This window comes from Cryptotermes secundus, unplaced genomic scaffold (genome assembly GCF_002891405.2).
Source record: "Cryptotermes secundus unplaced genomic scaffold, Csec_1.0 scaffold44, whole genome shotgun sequence".
Classification (NCBI taxonomy): domain Eukaryota; kingdom Metazoa; phylum Arthropoda; class Insecta; order Blattodea; family Kalotermitidae; genus Cryptotermes; species Cryptotermes secundus.
Genome location: NW_019740383.1, coordinates 731,860 through 748,159, shown reverse-complemented (window position 1 = coordinate 748,159; position 16,300 = coordinate 731,860). Strand labels below are relative to the sequence as shown.

The following is a 16,300-nucleotide window of genomic DNA, read 5'->3' as shown; positions in this document are numbered from 1 at the left end:
TAAACACACTGGTGGTTGGGTTTGAACAAATGGATATCTGACAGTATAATGATATACAAATGTACCACATTACGCAAACAATGACTCCCTACTGTTTCCGGCAAAATACCGTTACAAATCAGACTGCTGACAAGAAAACTAAGCTCCTGCGCCGCCAAGTGCCAGTTTGCAAGTCTCGCTTCCGGTACAGGGGAAGGCATTTGAAAATAACTGTGCCCGCGCAGTCCAGCAGTTGGCAGAATAGATTTTAGTGTAGCACAGGAAGCTGGAGAACATTACATAATGAGGAGTCTCATTAAGAATACCGAGTGGCGCCGTGTAGATCTTATGTAAACCGACGTTCGGAGGAACGTATCGCCTTCATCTTCAGGATAGAAAAATCAGCGAGAGAGGAACCTTTCCGATCCTTACAACCCTGATCTCGCTCCAAGCGACTACCTGTTTGCCTTCCTGAAGAACTCGCTTCAACAATAATGAGGAGTTGATAGGTGTCAAAACGTGGCCGAGCCCATAGGTGGCAGATTTATTTGACAGAGGCATACACAGACTTACTCCCCGACACAAGTGCCTCAATTCCGGACCTGCCTATGTTGAGATGTAACTTATGTATGTATTTTTTTTTTGTATATAATAAAAAGTTATAGTTCTCATTTGTTGTTTTGTTAACAGCTCACCTGAGGTTGCTTTCCGAATGTCCCTCGTAATATCAGGCTGTTACGGCAGAGTTCCACGAAAAACCGGTCTATTATAATTCTGAAGCCTCTAATTGGTTAAAGGTACAGCCAGCCACAGCAGCTTGTCAAAAGGATTTTGGAGATAAACTTGCTACGAAAGCCTCGGCTCATAATTTGTCTGGTCCACATGACCAAAATATTAGACCATTTTCAGATTTCTTTCCTCAGTAATGAAAGAGGAACTTAGAATAACGGTCGTATGTGAAATCATTTGTTTTCCCTGATAACATTTTAAGAAATTGACTGTTATTTTAAAGAGATCAGTTTGAATGTTGCGCAACTAGAAGCCATCGCACGACTGTTACTTTCTGAGTACCTACTATCAACAATAATTACTAAAAACACAGCCAGAAAAGTGACGGTGGGTGTTTAGTACCTAGCGTGGAGGGAACCCACTATCTAATTCAAAAATACTGAGTCACTGCCGTATAACGACTACAGATAACGCACAAAAAGACACTAATTCAAGAAAATGTATCATATTTCCATAACTGTTACATCTGACGTGTACAAAATTACGCTACAGCTGTAAGTAGCAAGTCACTGTGATGTAACCGTTCCATCGAATTCAAAATTTCAGTCATTTTCTTATTCATTATCCGTTCTCCTCTACAAGAATAAATATTTTCGTTGCTTGCCTGTACTAAACAAAGAAGCAGACGTATACAGTTATGATAAGCAGGAGCATTTCTTATAATATTTGATTATTAGAGGTATCTGCCTCGAAAATAACACGTCAAAGTTATGGGTGACATACAGAGTTGGTATAACCAAAGAGTAAGACACTTATTCACGCAACGAATATTTACCGAAATGGAGTTAAAAATGATATGATGCTCCGCAGAGACTGGTGTGCTTTCTTGTCCAGTTTGAATCAAAATAAAATTAAATGCATCTAAGCAGGAATCTCAAGAACCAATTTTAACTGAGATGTATGAATTCAAGTCTCTGTTATTCTGTTCTTACACGTGGACAAAAGGACATGGTAATGTTAACAAGGATTCAGATAAGTCATTCTAAAAACACAACGAAAAATCCTGCAATTTTTGTTAAATGATTATGCTTCATATACAGAAGGTCTCTAGAATTACTGGATTTTTGGACAAAAAACACGACGTTTCGGAAACTGGATCTGTTTCCGTCCTCAGGTGAAGGGGGAGAAGATATCTACTCAGCTGGACCCCGTAGAAGGGGTTAATCTCAATCAGTGGACTTTTTTTTATTGCCAATGGGGTGGGACTAAGTCCCTTGTACTGCGACCACTTCTGGCCTATTGTACCAGCCCCAGATGATAGGTGAGGGTGATTGTGGAGCAATTGGTGGAATGAAGTTTGGCAGGGAAACCGAAGTACTCGGAGAAAACCTGTCCCAGCGCCACTTTGTTCATCACAAATCCCACTTGACCAGACGGGGGATCGAACCCGGGCCGCTGTGGTGGGAAGCCAGCGACTAACCGCGTGAGCTATGGCGCGGCCATCAGTGGACTTACACATCTGTTTAATCACTTGAGACCAGGCTAATTCGGCGAGAGATAACAAGAAAATACGTTGAACCCTGTCCGCTTTTTCAGTTTCTTAATCTATATACAGTCGGTAGGACTCCTTGGACGGGGGATCAGCCCGAAGCAATGCCGCTACCTACACACAGAACAACACAAACAGGCATCCATGCCTTGAGTGGAATTCCAAACCAAGGTCTCAGCTTTCGAGCGGGCAAAGACATTTCATGCCTTAGACCGCGCGGGCCACTGTGATCGGCGTCAGTTTACGTACTTAACAACAAATATTATAACGTTTACAGATTTAATTATCATATTTTGTTAATGTATAATTTCAATAAATAAAACTTCTAGTAAATAAAATTTTGTACGCAGATTCGTTTAGTTAAGTAACCGTTACAAGAATGTAGCTTTATTAGCATTAAATGCCGTAGAGTATAAACAACGGTTCCCAATTAAAATACCATCGACTTCGGGATTATAAAATGACAACGGACAGGGTAGCTGATACAGTTTTATGGGCCCGAACTGTCCTACAGTTCCGTTAGGTCTCCAGCTTCATAAAAGTAACGTTTCCCAAACTCTCTGCTCTTGCTTTGTCCGAACTACATGAATACCGACAGACCACTGGAATATAAATTAGGAGGCCGTACTCACATACTGACTTTCCTACTACGACTAATTCCATTCTGCATGGTCTTCCTGGGCCTAATTAAGCACTACCCCATGAAGGCGCAGGGGGGAATGGAGGTTGCTCCACCATTCTTGACCTCGGCCCTGCCGGTTTTATCCCCATTTACCCATTGTATAGGAGGCCGGGTGGGCCCCAAAACCGATCTGGACGTTATGGAGAAAACCGTTACACCTACCGGGAATCGAACCTCGATTCCTCGGTCGTGCAGCTAGTATACGAGTCACTGTATCGACTGAGCTATCTTGGCTCGTAGAATACTTTATAGACCTAGTTACACATTGCCGATCACAGTGCCCACAGGGTCTAAGGCATGAATTGTCTTCGCTCGCTTGAACACTGGGATCGTGGGTTCGAATCCCTCTTGAGACATGGATATCTGTGTGCGTTTATTCTGTTTATGTTGTTCTGTGTGCAGGTAGCGGCCTTACAAGCGGCTGATCCCCAGTCCAAGGGGTCCTACCGACTGTGTATAGATTAAGGAACTGAAAAAGCAGCCAAAGTCCAAGAAATGGCTGCAGAGCCATAGACAGAGAAGTGAGCTACTTAGTTGCTCAATAAACCCCTGCCTTACGCAACTCCGAAATCTCATCACCGTGTTTACATTTGTTCATATGTTTGTTTACCGGCGCTGTCAGTAGCTAAGACTTGTACAGCGTCGAACGGTAAGATGAGTAATTTGACAGGATGCGTGAAGAAGTGGTCTTGGCCTGTTTCACGGTAGGATCCAGACACTCGCCTGGAGGGAATGAGGAAAGACATACAAATCTCGTGAGGACAGTCCGTGGCGCCGTACCTACGGAACGTTGCCGACACAGCTAACTTTCCCGTAACCGTATTCAAAAAAGTCCTACCACCTGAAGCTACACAGACTAGTCTATGTACTGACAGCGTTAGAAAATAACCCACAAAAAAAAGAAACAAAAGGGACAAGACAGGTTTCTTCCAAATCCCTTCCAATTCTTCAATCTCAATCATAATTTCATTCGCTTCCACATAATAATCGGTTAAGCGGCTTCCGTAGTCTAGGGGTAATGTTCAGGGAACAAGTCCTCTGGGAGGGACTTCAAGCCGTGTGTCCCGTGTCGTAGATTTACGGCACGTAAAAGAACCTCATGTCTCTAGGAGACCTCTGAGCTAAATTAGGCAAAAATTTCCCGCCCAAGTAGTTTCCGATGCCTCTGGTAGATGGGGGATGTATCAAGGTACCGAGGGCCGACCTCATTGGCTCAACGGGGCTGATAGATGCACCAGTACCGGTAGGGTGTGGAAATTGGTAGAATATCAAACGGGGACGTACAATAGATCAACAACTGGTCGCGGTGCATGGGGAAACCCACCCCCTCCAACAATAATAATAATAATAATAATCGGTTGAAAATGTCCCTAAATAATGAACATATTAACTATTTAGCCAAAAGTATCCTCTTATTTATACTTGGCTGCCCTAAGTGGCCTCTCCTCTTTAGACTTCCACACCAAAGTATTTGTATATATTTCAATTCCCTCCCCATGACTGCCTCTCCGTTACACGATTCTTTTTACGGCCCGGAGAAGGCCAAGCCGATCACAGTGGCCGCGGGGTTTAAGGTATGAACCATCTTCGCCCGCTCGAATACTGGGATCGTGGGTTCCAATCCCACTCAAGGCATGCATGTCTGTGTATGCGTTTATTCTGTTTGTGTTGTTCTGTATGTAGGTAGCGGCCTTGTGACGGGCTCATCCCCCATCTAAGGAGTCTTACCGACTGTGTATAGGATTAAGAAGCTGAAAAAGTGGCAAAGGTCCACAAGGGCTGCACAGCCATAGAGAGATAGGGGAAAGCCAAATACCAGGCTGGATGAGTATCTCTTATAGGTTGTCCACGTCTATTTATTCATCATATCGGCATATTTTTATATAAAGGCAGCCAAAGTTCGACGACCACTGACAGATAAAAGGTCTCACCACTAGAAAACAATCTGAACTAGATCAGTCAAGTTCATAATTTAAAAAACTAGATAACTAAATTTCATATTAATATTGGCCCTTCACCTTTCTCCTTACTGCAAGTTATATTTTCCCAAAATATTTCGTCGCAGAAATTCTTCACGTATTCCTTGTTTCCCCAATCGAATTACAGGTTTTAAAATGCTATATCATCGTCAGTTCTTACAAGTGTTTGGCAATCTCAATGGATAGGCATCACTTCGACCCTGAAGATAGAAGTAGCAGCTTCCTTCGAAATGTTGGTGACCGCCTACAACACTACACGATGTCACAGTTCACAATCTGAACTGTCGTGGTGGTTCCGTTTGGAAATACACAAGGGCTTATAGTTTCGCAAATCGTGACTTCCAAACCCGTTACTCAACAGAACAAGAAGGTTACACGTTTAGTAACCCTCAATTTCATGAAAGTAATTTTCCGTTATGTGGCACAAATGGAGACTTCTTCGTCATCCCTCTAATAAATCATTACCTTACACACGGTTCATCATAATGACACTAACATGATTACTTTAAGTGGTAACCCGCGCGATATATAAGAAGTCCTGAGCGTAGAAAGAATCTGGCTTGTAGGTCCCTGCCAACACGCGAACAACGTAATTAACTCCATGCAGAAGAGCCCTTCTTCAGAAGCTAATAGTCGCTCAGAGAGCCAATAAATTCCTCACGTTTAATGAAACCTTATTACCTGTTAAAAAAAGCACCAGTCAGGTACTTAAAACTGATGATTAAAAGAAGAGACAAGCGCCAGTTGAAGCCAAGAAACTGACAATTGAAGAACCACTGACAACAATGAAACAAATATGTTTATAATTCTAAAAATCAGGAAGATTGTTGTTACTACGTATTGGATCGTTGGTTGTTTACTGATGATAATCCAACTGCATGGAATGGGTTCAGTTGGGGCCTAAAAACTGATAGAAGAATCACCAAGATTCTAGAACCTGAAACGTCCATAATACCTGAAATCTTGGGTTATTAAACGATGGTGAATCAGCAGCAAGGTAGGGCTAGGGTCACAAGAAGGGTGTGTGTGTGTGTGTGTGTGTGTGTGTGCGCGCGCGCGCGCGCGTCAGAGCCAGATTCACTTTGCGACTGCGACTTCGTCTTGGTTCCACATTCTCTCCAGGAAATTTCCAGGATAGCGCCTCGAGTAAACCACTGCAGCTTGCTTCAAAATCATTTTGTCATTCATCTAATGAACCAACGAGCTAGCACTACAGTCTAGCTACTGACTGCGTCTTGAAATAACGCACAAAAAATAAACGAAAAATGCAAATCCATCCGCTCTATATCAAATTAAAACCAGGAAACAACTCAGACTCACCCTCAGCAAAACTGAAATGGGTTTAGTTACTCTGATGGGAAAGAATGGTATACATTTTTGGGGGGGGGAGTTAAAAGTTATCCGGAAAACGTTGGATCTAAGAATGAAATTGGAAATCTGGGATATTACACAACGAAACACTTCTCCATTTATCCTGACTGCATAGGGTTACAGGCCGGGGGTTTATCCAAGGATTGGATACAGAATTTGAGGAATGGGAAACCTTTTGGATGACGTCCACTTAGAAAACCGAGTTAAGACTATAACAATTAAACTTGAGGCTCTGAAAATAATTTACGAAGATAAGGAGATGAAACTGGTTCATAACCGCATCGAAAGCTTGGCTTTCATATTTTGAGTGTAGAACTTTCGTGTTCTACCCCGATAGGTAAGGTCTATAAAAACATATATGTAATATAAGCTCACTCGATCACTCATGAAGCTGAGCCCTTCTTGAAGAGCCGCCAATTGTGCAGCTACTCAAGAACGTCCCAGCATTTTATGCAACCCGAAAGTTCATTACTGTTCACAAGAGCCCTCCAGCGGTCCCTATCCTGAGCCAAAACAATCCAGTCCATACCATCCCATCCTCTCTCTCTGAGATCCATTTTAATATTGCAAACCCACCTACGCCTTGGTCTTCCCAGTGGTCTCCTTCCTTCAGGATTTCCCACCAATATCCCATATGCATTTCGTACTATAAGCTTCTAGTAATTAAATTAAGTAAAGGTATACCTGTAACAGGCCGTGAAGGCCCGTAGGGATGTGAGATGTTGAGGTTCCCACATTATCTAGACAATCGGCTCATAGATGGCGGTAAGGTTGTCAGCCTTACGCTTCGGCTGCCCTTTACCCCCCAGGAAAATTATTTAATTCCTGGTACTCATTTCTGTTAGAGACTGAGTCGACCCCAGCGCCATAGTGCGGCTGAAAGGATTAGGTCAACTGAAAAAAAATCCAATGACCTCATCGGGACTTGAAGCCGCGACCTTCCGGCTTGTAGCATAGTGCCTCAACCAACTGTGCTACCGTGTGCCTAGTAATTAAAGACAAAACATAATTCTGGCAATCGACAGTATACGTCTCAAAGAGAACACATATGGCTGACATGTTGCTGCCACATACAACTAATGGGTTCAGATATGAAGTTGTGTCGGGATGGACCCGTACTACACGAGTATACGCTACAGAGGTAAACGTACCTTACGCGATGCATGAATACAGTTAAGACAGAATTCGTCCTTTATATTTGTTTTCGGTAATGCGTAATGCCAATTCGGGAGGTTACGGGTCGGTATTTAACGCCTGACTTATTCTGGAGTCATTTTACAGTTTAGAACCAAATACACACTGGAGTACTCTGAAACGTACAGATCTTAACAAGCACATTACTGTTTTGTTTACAGAAAAGATCAGGGGTTACTGAGTCATATTAACATGTGGCATGTTCGCTAACTGAACGTCTAGAGCATTGAAAGTCGCGGTTGACTGGCTAGCACTCCTGCCCTATAGTCGGCCCGGAAAATTCTTATCCTGACAGGTTTTCTGAGTTTCCCCGAGTTCCCCCAAGGGGAATTCTGAGACAGTACCTTATAACATGATACGGCCGCTTCGATGCGCGTCCTTCCCAATTCGCCATTCCCAAATATTTCTCCCAGGTCTTATTTTTTTTTCTTTGGCACTACAGCCACAGTGGACCTAGACCTACCTCCATGACCTTCTCCGTTCACTTCGGTTTTTCTAGATCTTACACATTCGGTAGGACTCTTTGGGCGGGTGATCAGCTCGTCGCAAGGCCTCTACCTGTACACAAACACAGGAAAACGCACACACACAAACTAAACATCCATGCCCTAAGTGGGATTCGAACCTACGATTCCGGTTTCCAAGCGAGCGAAGACAGTGCATGCCTTAGACCGCTCGGCTACCGTGACCGGCTCTCCCAGGTCTATAATAAATAAAACCTAAGTCGTCCTTAAGCTTAATCAATCAGCAAACCATGATCACATATGGTGAAGTGGGGGCATAGCTCCACAAATTATTAACCTACGCACTATACGAAGGCGGGTGGTCGGCTTCACGCCCCCGATCTTCGCTTGAAGACAGATTACTTTAAGTAGATTCTAAAGGGTTCTTACGATGGTGGATGACACACAGAATTACTGGGTTTTTGGACTTTTTCCATTGTCCGGAATTCTAGGTAATATAAGACACGACGTTTCGGAAACTGGATCTGTTTCCGTCTTCAGGTGAGAAAGGAAGACACCAAGAGGGCCCAACTGAGTAGGTGTCTTCCTTTCTCACCTGAAAACGGAAACAGATCTAGTTTCCGAAACGTCGTGTCCTCTATTACCTAGAATTCCGGACGATGGAAAAGGACCAAAAACCCAGTAATTCCGTGCGACTGCTTTAAGTTTCATGGCTTTTCTCGGTCCCTCCAATCAAATGTTCTTACAGTACCTTAAAACAGAACATAATTCTTACTTCCAAATTCATCACTCATAAATTTATTGTTATTCGATGTTATATAACCTATTCAGTTGAGAAAGAGCAGTTTAATAAGCTGAAACATAAGACACAGATTCGCTGCGTATTACCAACAGTGCTTCTACCGCTGTATAAATCGTTAACCTGAAACTGCTTACAATCTAATAAGAAAGACGCCTTAAGTGACCCATATTTACCGTCTGAAGCAAATTAATATATAACTGTCTTTCTCTTTTCAGAAAAGTGCAAAAAAACCGAACTAAGATGAAGAATACATGAACATCGAAGGTCAACAATCAGTGACGTCACATCTTGACAACCATGGTGAAATGCAACGGGGAAGATGGTACTCCTGTTCTTCAAGGAGTGAACAGCGCAAAGCTCACTTCAGAAGACATTATAATACCTCAAACTAGCAAAAAGAACAGTCACAGCGGTCTAAGTGTCCGTACCAGCCGCAATGCCAGTTCCTATGGATTTCGTCTTCAGGAAGAAACCCACGGTGAAACTAGCAGTGTCGGCGATAAACTAGAGAGGGATACCGCAACGTCCGTCAGCGTGTATTCCACATATAAACAGCGCATAGATTCCATGTTCGACGAGACGAGATCCCAAATGTCATGTTATGGCGTCACCAATAGCAGCATCGGATTAGAGAAGATACGGCCTGCGGTGGGATCCGGCGATGGTGATGAAGAAGGGAGGCAGAAGAGAATCAACAACACAGTTCAGGCAAGAATAGAGAAAATGTTCGCTGAAATTGCAAAAACTGGAGGCGCGGGTACAACAAAGGAAATGGTAGTCAGACAACCGTCGAGCAACGTGTCATCACCGACGCCAGAGTCACCCTCCAGCAATAGTTTCGCAGTGGACTATCTTGGATCCGTCCCCCTACCAGATAAAGTGACTTCACTGCACGGCCTTCAAGAGCCTTTAAAAGATTTATATTTTGCTTATTGCCGTGCTATGGAAACGCAGCATGATCGTTTAGGCAGTGACATTTGCAGCATGAGAGGTACTTTAGAAATTAATTCAAGTGGTTTAAAAGTGCATCATAAAGGTCAGGACAAAGGTGAACTTGAACAATTAAATCCGTTTCCCACAATTGCCGTATGGGCAGCTGTGAAATTCGTGTGTCGTGTCCGTGGGTCCCGTGATGGCGGTCTCAAAGGCATGGAATACGCTTTCCTGCCATTAATAGCAGATCCTGAAGCTATTGATAAAGGGGCATTATTTCAACCGTTAAACCCAACAGAAGAAAAAACCATTGTGTCAACAACACGAAAAGGTGGTGCTGGAATATCCTACAACCATCATTCCCCCATGTTTGCAGTTGTTATGAGAAAAATGGGCGTTTCTAAGCAGCTGGAGTGTCACGGGTTTGTATGCGCAAGCTCTGAAGACGCCATTGTTATGGCAGCTAATTTATATCAAGCATTGATGAATAATATGCAGAATAGGAGTAACAACAATGCAAATAAAAACTTTAAGATACAGGAAAATCGACCGACAAGTCAAAATGGCGTTAATTATGTGAGTTTGGGTGGTGACAGTAGTGTAATGGGAGATGCTAGCAAAAGTCAGTCAGTTGTTAGTAACGCCAGTGTCCAGAGTAGCCCCAGCAAAACACACCCCGTAGCCGTTGTACCAGAAGAGATGAAAGAAAATCTTAAGGATAAAAAAGGTCCTACCGTGGCAAAAATTCCGCCTCCAGTTCCTGTAAGACCTCCAAGGAGAAACAAGAAATCTTCAGCTTCATCTGCAAGTGAAGGTGAAGATTTTGTAATCCAGAAGAAGTCTCCAGAAAAAATTACCGCTACTGGCTCAATAAACGTGAAAAGTGCATGTAAAAGGGATGATAGTGCTTCCCGAAGTATGGATCTAAGGACCCAAAACACCAGAAACACTACATCAGAAACTGCCAACATAGCTCCTGTAAATTATGGGGTCAGAAGAACTGTCTCAGATCGGCAGAATTATGGCAGTATAAAGTTATCAACTGACAACCCAGAGGGTGGCGACATTTTGACCAAGGTAGCAATACCACGCAGTCGAAGTTTCTTGAATGCAGGAGGACCCCTCACTAGATACAACAGAAGGCAAGGCAGTGGCGTGCCTTATGAAAATAATGGTGGGGGCTCAGGAAGCAGTCCTCTAGGCTTTAACGAACTCTTCACTGAATTCCAGCTCCAAGAAGGACTCAACAGCATGGATGATATCCTAGATGCAATCATAGATGCTGAAGGAATGTCGTTTAATGACCTGAAACCAATTTACAAAGAGTTTCTTATGAAATTAGCAGTAACTCTTACTAAAGATGAGTTATATCAACGAAGTAAGAGCATTATGAGAAGGCAGAAGAAGAAATTGGGACGCAGGAACAGCTGTTATAAGAGGAAGAGGACTTTCGTGACCAGTGGAAGCGGCCTCAAGAGGGTCTTCAGGCGATCGGTAAACAAACTGAAGCCGACAAAATCTCGATTCAACAATTTTGAGTTCACATCGGTCCTATTTCCATCAGATTCTATCAGAAGTACAAAGGTCAGTAAGAAAATTATGTCTCTAGAAAGTTCATCCACATCAACTTCATCATATTCTACCAAGGCATTTAAACTGCCAAAACAAAGTTTCAAAAAGGTCAGTCCTCTCAGTGGTGGCTTTCGGCTACAGAGAAAACCTAGCGCCAGCCGCCGGCGGTCCATGTCAAAATATTATATAAACAGGCCTCCTCTCATGACGAGTACGTCCGAAGACTCTGACTTCTTCAGTATGGTGAGGTGTGGTAACAACGGGATGAACAGTGCTACAGGAGCTGCAACAACTATTAACTCTAGCAGAAGAGGTCAAAACAGATCATCTAGCGGTTATTTTTCGTGCAGTGAATGTAGTTATGATAGTGAATCTTGTACGTGTATTTCGGCTGATAAATGTTACTGTTCCCTAGCAGATGCTAAGAAACACCCACGACCACTTTCAAAGGATCTCTCAATGTCATCATGTGGATGCGACACAGACAGCTGCATTGGAAGCGATAAATGCTACTGTGCATTCAGTTATCACAATGGCAACAGAGGCCATCACCACATACAGCACAAGCACTGTATGAAGGCAATTCTAGACTCTCATCCCGCTAATAACAAACTTAACCTTCTCAGAATTCCCAGAAACAACTCTGTAACTGAACGACTGAAACAAGGACGGTTTGTAGATTCAGAATCAAGCCTCTCGAGAGCTGCATCGCCAACAACAGCTTGGAGAAGAAATGAAAATAAAGTGGCATGTTCTAAAAAGAAAGATATAAATGCAATCAAATCTTCTAAGAACCTAGAATTCCTACAGAACGCAAATCCACCTTCAGTTCATCCACAGTATTCTTCAGTCTGGGATTCCAAAAGAGCTGATCATGGGACAAGTCGAAGGATGGATGTTTATGAACTGTTACCAAGAAGGCAGTCTTATCAGCATAGCTACACAGGTACAAAATGTACTCAACAGAGAAGAAGTTACAGCTCTGATAACCTTGCTCTTGATTATGACCTTTTTACAACTACCTCAAAGTCAGAAGATGAAGAGCCAAGTTCTCAAAAACCCCAAAGGAAAGTTCTGGTTGTTTCTGCAAGGGATCCCAGAGGACGGGTCATCTATATGGGAGCTTCATGTCGCAGTGATGACGGACTACATTCCCGAAGTAAATCGATGCAGTCATCTTCATTATCCAGTGTCCCACCCTATGTCACTGGGAAGAACCAGCAGAAAATTAAGGGCAATGTTGGGTCTTCCTCAGCAGCATGTGAAGCACTGTCTGTCAAAAAGTCTGCAGAGATAGCAGCTTTGTTTTCAGATGTAAAGTTAACTCAAACGAGTGACACTGTTGCCAGGAATCTGACCGATATGGATTCTACAAGCAAAACTGGAGAAGTTTTCTACAACACTCTAGAACCTCCAGATTACTTCCTGACATCAAAGACAAGAAACAGTAGGAACTGCATAGGAAGCAGTCTAGAGAATTCACTTGGATATCTACCATAAGCCAGAAGAGAAACAGAGAAAACTGTAATGTGTTCTGGGATTTTTGTAAGAATATCTCCTAATATGTATGAAACATTTTAGATCAAATAAGATGGAAGACATCCAGATTCTCTGCCCAATACAATCATCAATTAATGAGGAGTGTGCCTTAAACAATCCTTGCACCACTATCATCACTGATCTATTAATATGCATGCAACATGATCATAATGATACAGCATAGGTTTATAGTAACACAGTGTGCTGAAAGTGTTTTGTGAACATTGATTGCAGGTAATACTAAATCCACGAACTGGAGTACCCGCAAACAACAGTTATCATTTTCATGAAGAATACTTATTTACATGAACCTCATTAATTCTGTACTCTGAATTTCATGTTGGTATTTGTTATGATATTATAACTGGATTACAAATACGAAGAGCTCGTAGTCCTTCATAGTCATACAGCAGCTACAGACCGCTTTCATCATGATATATAAAGCCTCTACATAGAGAACTGAGAATCTTGAATGCAATAGGAGGCTAGAAAATGTCCTGTATAAATCTGGCTACAAACCTTGGAAGCAAAAATTACCTCAGCAAATGTGGCAAAATGCTGAGAGTCATGTATTACTTCTGATTTACATGCACTATCGGAATACTGATCTAACAGTCATACCATCAGTTTGGTTCTTTCACAGGACCCTTGTGTTACCTTCTCACCTATGGTTTGTTCACAAGTATGTGTTACATTTTCATTCTAAATTTCACTCTACATCAAGGGCTGGCATGCACACAGAAGATACATAAAGAGATTCTTTCAAGGCAATATATGAAAGCTTGGATGTCTGGACCATGCCCTGACAGCAAGTAACCATTGTAAAGAATGTTACTTTCAGTAGCTAGTGCATAATGCAGCTTTTTATAAACAGACTCAAACATGACTACTGCTATTTTCTGGGATGTGGCGACATTTATTCTGCTAGAAGTTACCATATCCCAGAAGGCAGTACTTTTCTTAGTCACCATGAGAACTTCAAACCCAGGGAATGCAGGTATGTTACCAAGACCATCAGTTTTACTAGTGTTTACTTGAAGTCAGTTCCAAAGAGTTCTGACAGTGATGTATAACACTAAGGTGCACTAAGTTCCTTGATTTTGTCTATACTAAACAATGGGGAAAGCCCCCCCACCCAAGGCAAAACTCTCAGTAACTAAAGTGTTGACCTGAAGTCTGTACAACTTCCTTATTTCAATTAAAAAATTCATGAACATATCTTGAAACCTCAGTATTTGAAATCAGAATAAATGAACCTGAATAGTTTGTGTATGTTTCTTAAACATGACAATCATCAGTTCAATATAAGTATACCGCATATAAAACGCATAGGTTGGTTTCAGGTCTGTAAGATTTTCACAGGAAAATACATTAAACTTTATACAAAGTGGAAACTCATACTAAAAAAATCAATTTCTGCTTCAAAAGGTTTTACACAGTAAACAAAAAGTTCTCGGAAGAACTAATCCTAATCACTACACTCCTTTCACTACATGTTACACATGTGCATGCACACATATTTGTTACTGTGAGAACATATTTACCGAGCCATCCCTTCTGGTTCCACTATTTCAGCTTTCAGGCGTCATGTCACATTGTCCTCTCCTTACGGCTGCTCACCCCAAGTCACCTACAGGCATATTGCCACTTGTTAGGGAGACCCACAGACACAGGCAGCAAGGTGATCTCATAAGTCTACTTTTAATTTTTCAGAATAGGAAAGTATGCTAAAATGTGAAGGTAAAAGCAAAGTTGCCCCTTTGCTTAATTAATTAAGCACCATGCCATGAAGACATATGAAGTAGAGGTACAGCTCCATCATTCTTGACCTCAGCACTAGATGGAGGTGAGTGGTTAGCTTAATGTCCAGGCTGCTTTACCCCTGAGAAAGAAGCTTCAGTACCCACTGCACAGGAGACTGGTTTATACAGTATACAAGCCAAAAATAAATGAACATAAAAACATTTCTTTCATGACAACAGGATTCTTCAAACATCTTGTACTTCGCCTAGTCACAATCACAACATAATTTGTAATAGCACGTATAATAACAACACTGCTTTCCCAACCGGTGTAAACCTCGTGTGTATGCTGAATAGCACAATAACACAACAGATTACTGGGCACTTCATCACATAAAATGGAAAGGAAAATACTTTCTTAACATGTATCACAAAATGTTTCACAAGCGAGCGAATAGTAATCTCTCTCTCTCTCTCTCTCTCTATATATATATATATATATCACTAAAGCCCTTTGAACCGTGGCCGCATTTTCAGTCTCTTAATCCTATACACAGATGGCAGGACTCCTTGGACAGGGCATCAGCCCATCACAAGGCCACTTCCTACACACAGAACACCACAAACGCATAATAAACACACATAGACACCCATTCCTCGAGTGGAATTCAAATCCACAATCCCAGGGTTCAACCAGGCAAAGACAGTTAGTGCTTTAGACTGCACAGCCACTGTGATCAGCTTAATAATGTGCCTGCGGAGTTAAAATAAAAGAACATGGGAATATAAACAGGCACATGGCTCATATTGTTAGCTGTTGGGTTATGTTAGCACATAAGCTAGTAGGTGGGTATCAATATATCAGAAGAGCATACTGTTTCCATCTTCAGGGTAGACTACACCATGCCATAATCCAGAAGACCATAATATAAATCTGAAACTCTGTGGAAATTAAAATCTTAAGACAGATATATAACTCTCAAGAAATAATAGTTAAGAAAATTACTGTCTTTAAGAATACAATGCCATATAGTTCAGCAGTTAGATGTCAATGTTTTGGGAGAACCTGCTGCCTCCATCTTCAGGAAAGAAAATAATTACTCCATATGGCACCATCTTCACAGTCACCACCATGACAACCTCAAATCTCACAAGCTCTAAAAAACATTGGTATGAGCTTCCAGTATCTCCTCCATGTTTCATTCATGTTCCATAATGACTACAACTATCTTAAACTTCTAATTAAGATAAAATATCAAATAAGATAAACAAAATATAAATGCCTAGTGACAAGAGAGACCCAGTTATGAACTGTAACAGATCTGTGAAATTTTTAAACTGGCCTGTCGCGCTTCCTGAGTTAAGGTAATTGTTTTAATGCACTGGTGAACATACATACTTCCTTCCTAATGAAACTAAACATTCCACTATGTTTTCACATTCTGGGAAAGAAAAACTGAATACCTGATCCTTTGCTGTATATTTTAAAAGGACCAGTTTCATTACATCAAGAGCGGAAAGGAGCTCCCCACAAATAAACATCCCAAAACTGTTCCTTTGCTACCTTACATATCTGTCTTGTCCTGATCTTCATTCAAAATATATAAAACTCAGCATCTGCAATGTTAATCACATAATGCAGTAACACTATATTTCCTTGCATTTCTGACAAGTAGTCACCATACAAAAAAATAGATGGCGTATAACTTCATTAAATTTATATTTTTTGTGTTATACTAATTCACTGTGCATTGCACCATTTTAA

At 41.7% G+C, this 16,300-nt stretch overlaps 1 protein-coding gene across 1 annotated transcript in view; it reads left to right on the top strand.

Moving 5' to 3' along the window:
• LOC111872289 overlaps positions 1-16,216 on the top strand; it is a 35,555-nt gene extending 19,339 nt beyond the window's left edge. Inside the window, exon 2 of the mRNA XM_023866008.2 lies at positions 8,965-16,216. Within this exon, the coding sequence (XP_023721776.1) occupies positions 9,047-12,754 (3,708 nt within the window). The 5' untranslated portion in view covers positions 8,965-9,046 and the 3' untranslated portion in view covers positions 12,755-16,216. The remainder of the gene's footprint in view (positions 1-8,964) is intronic.
• The last annotated feature ends 84 nt before the right edge of the window (positions 16,217-16,300 follow it).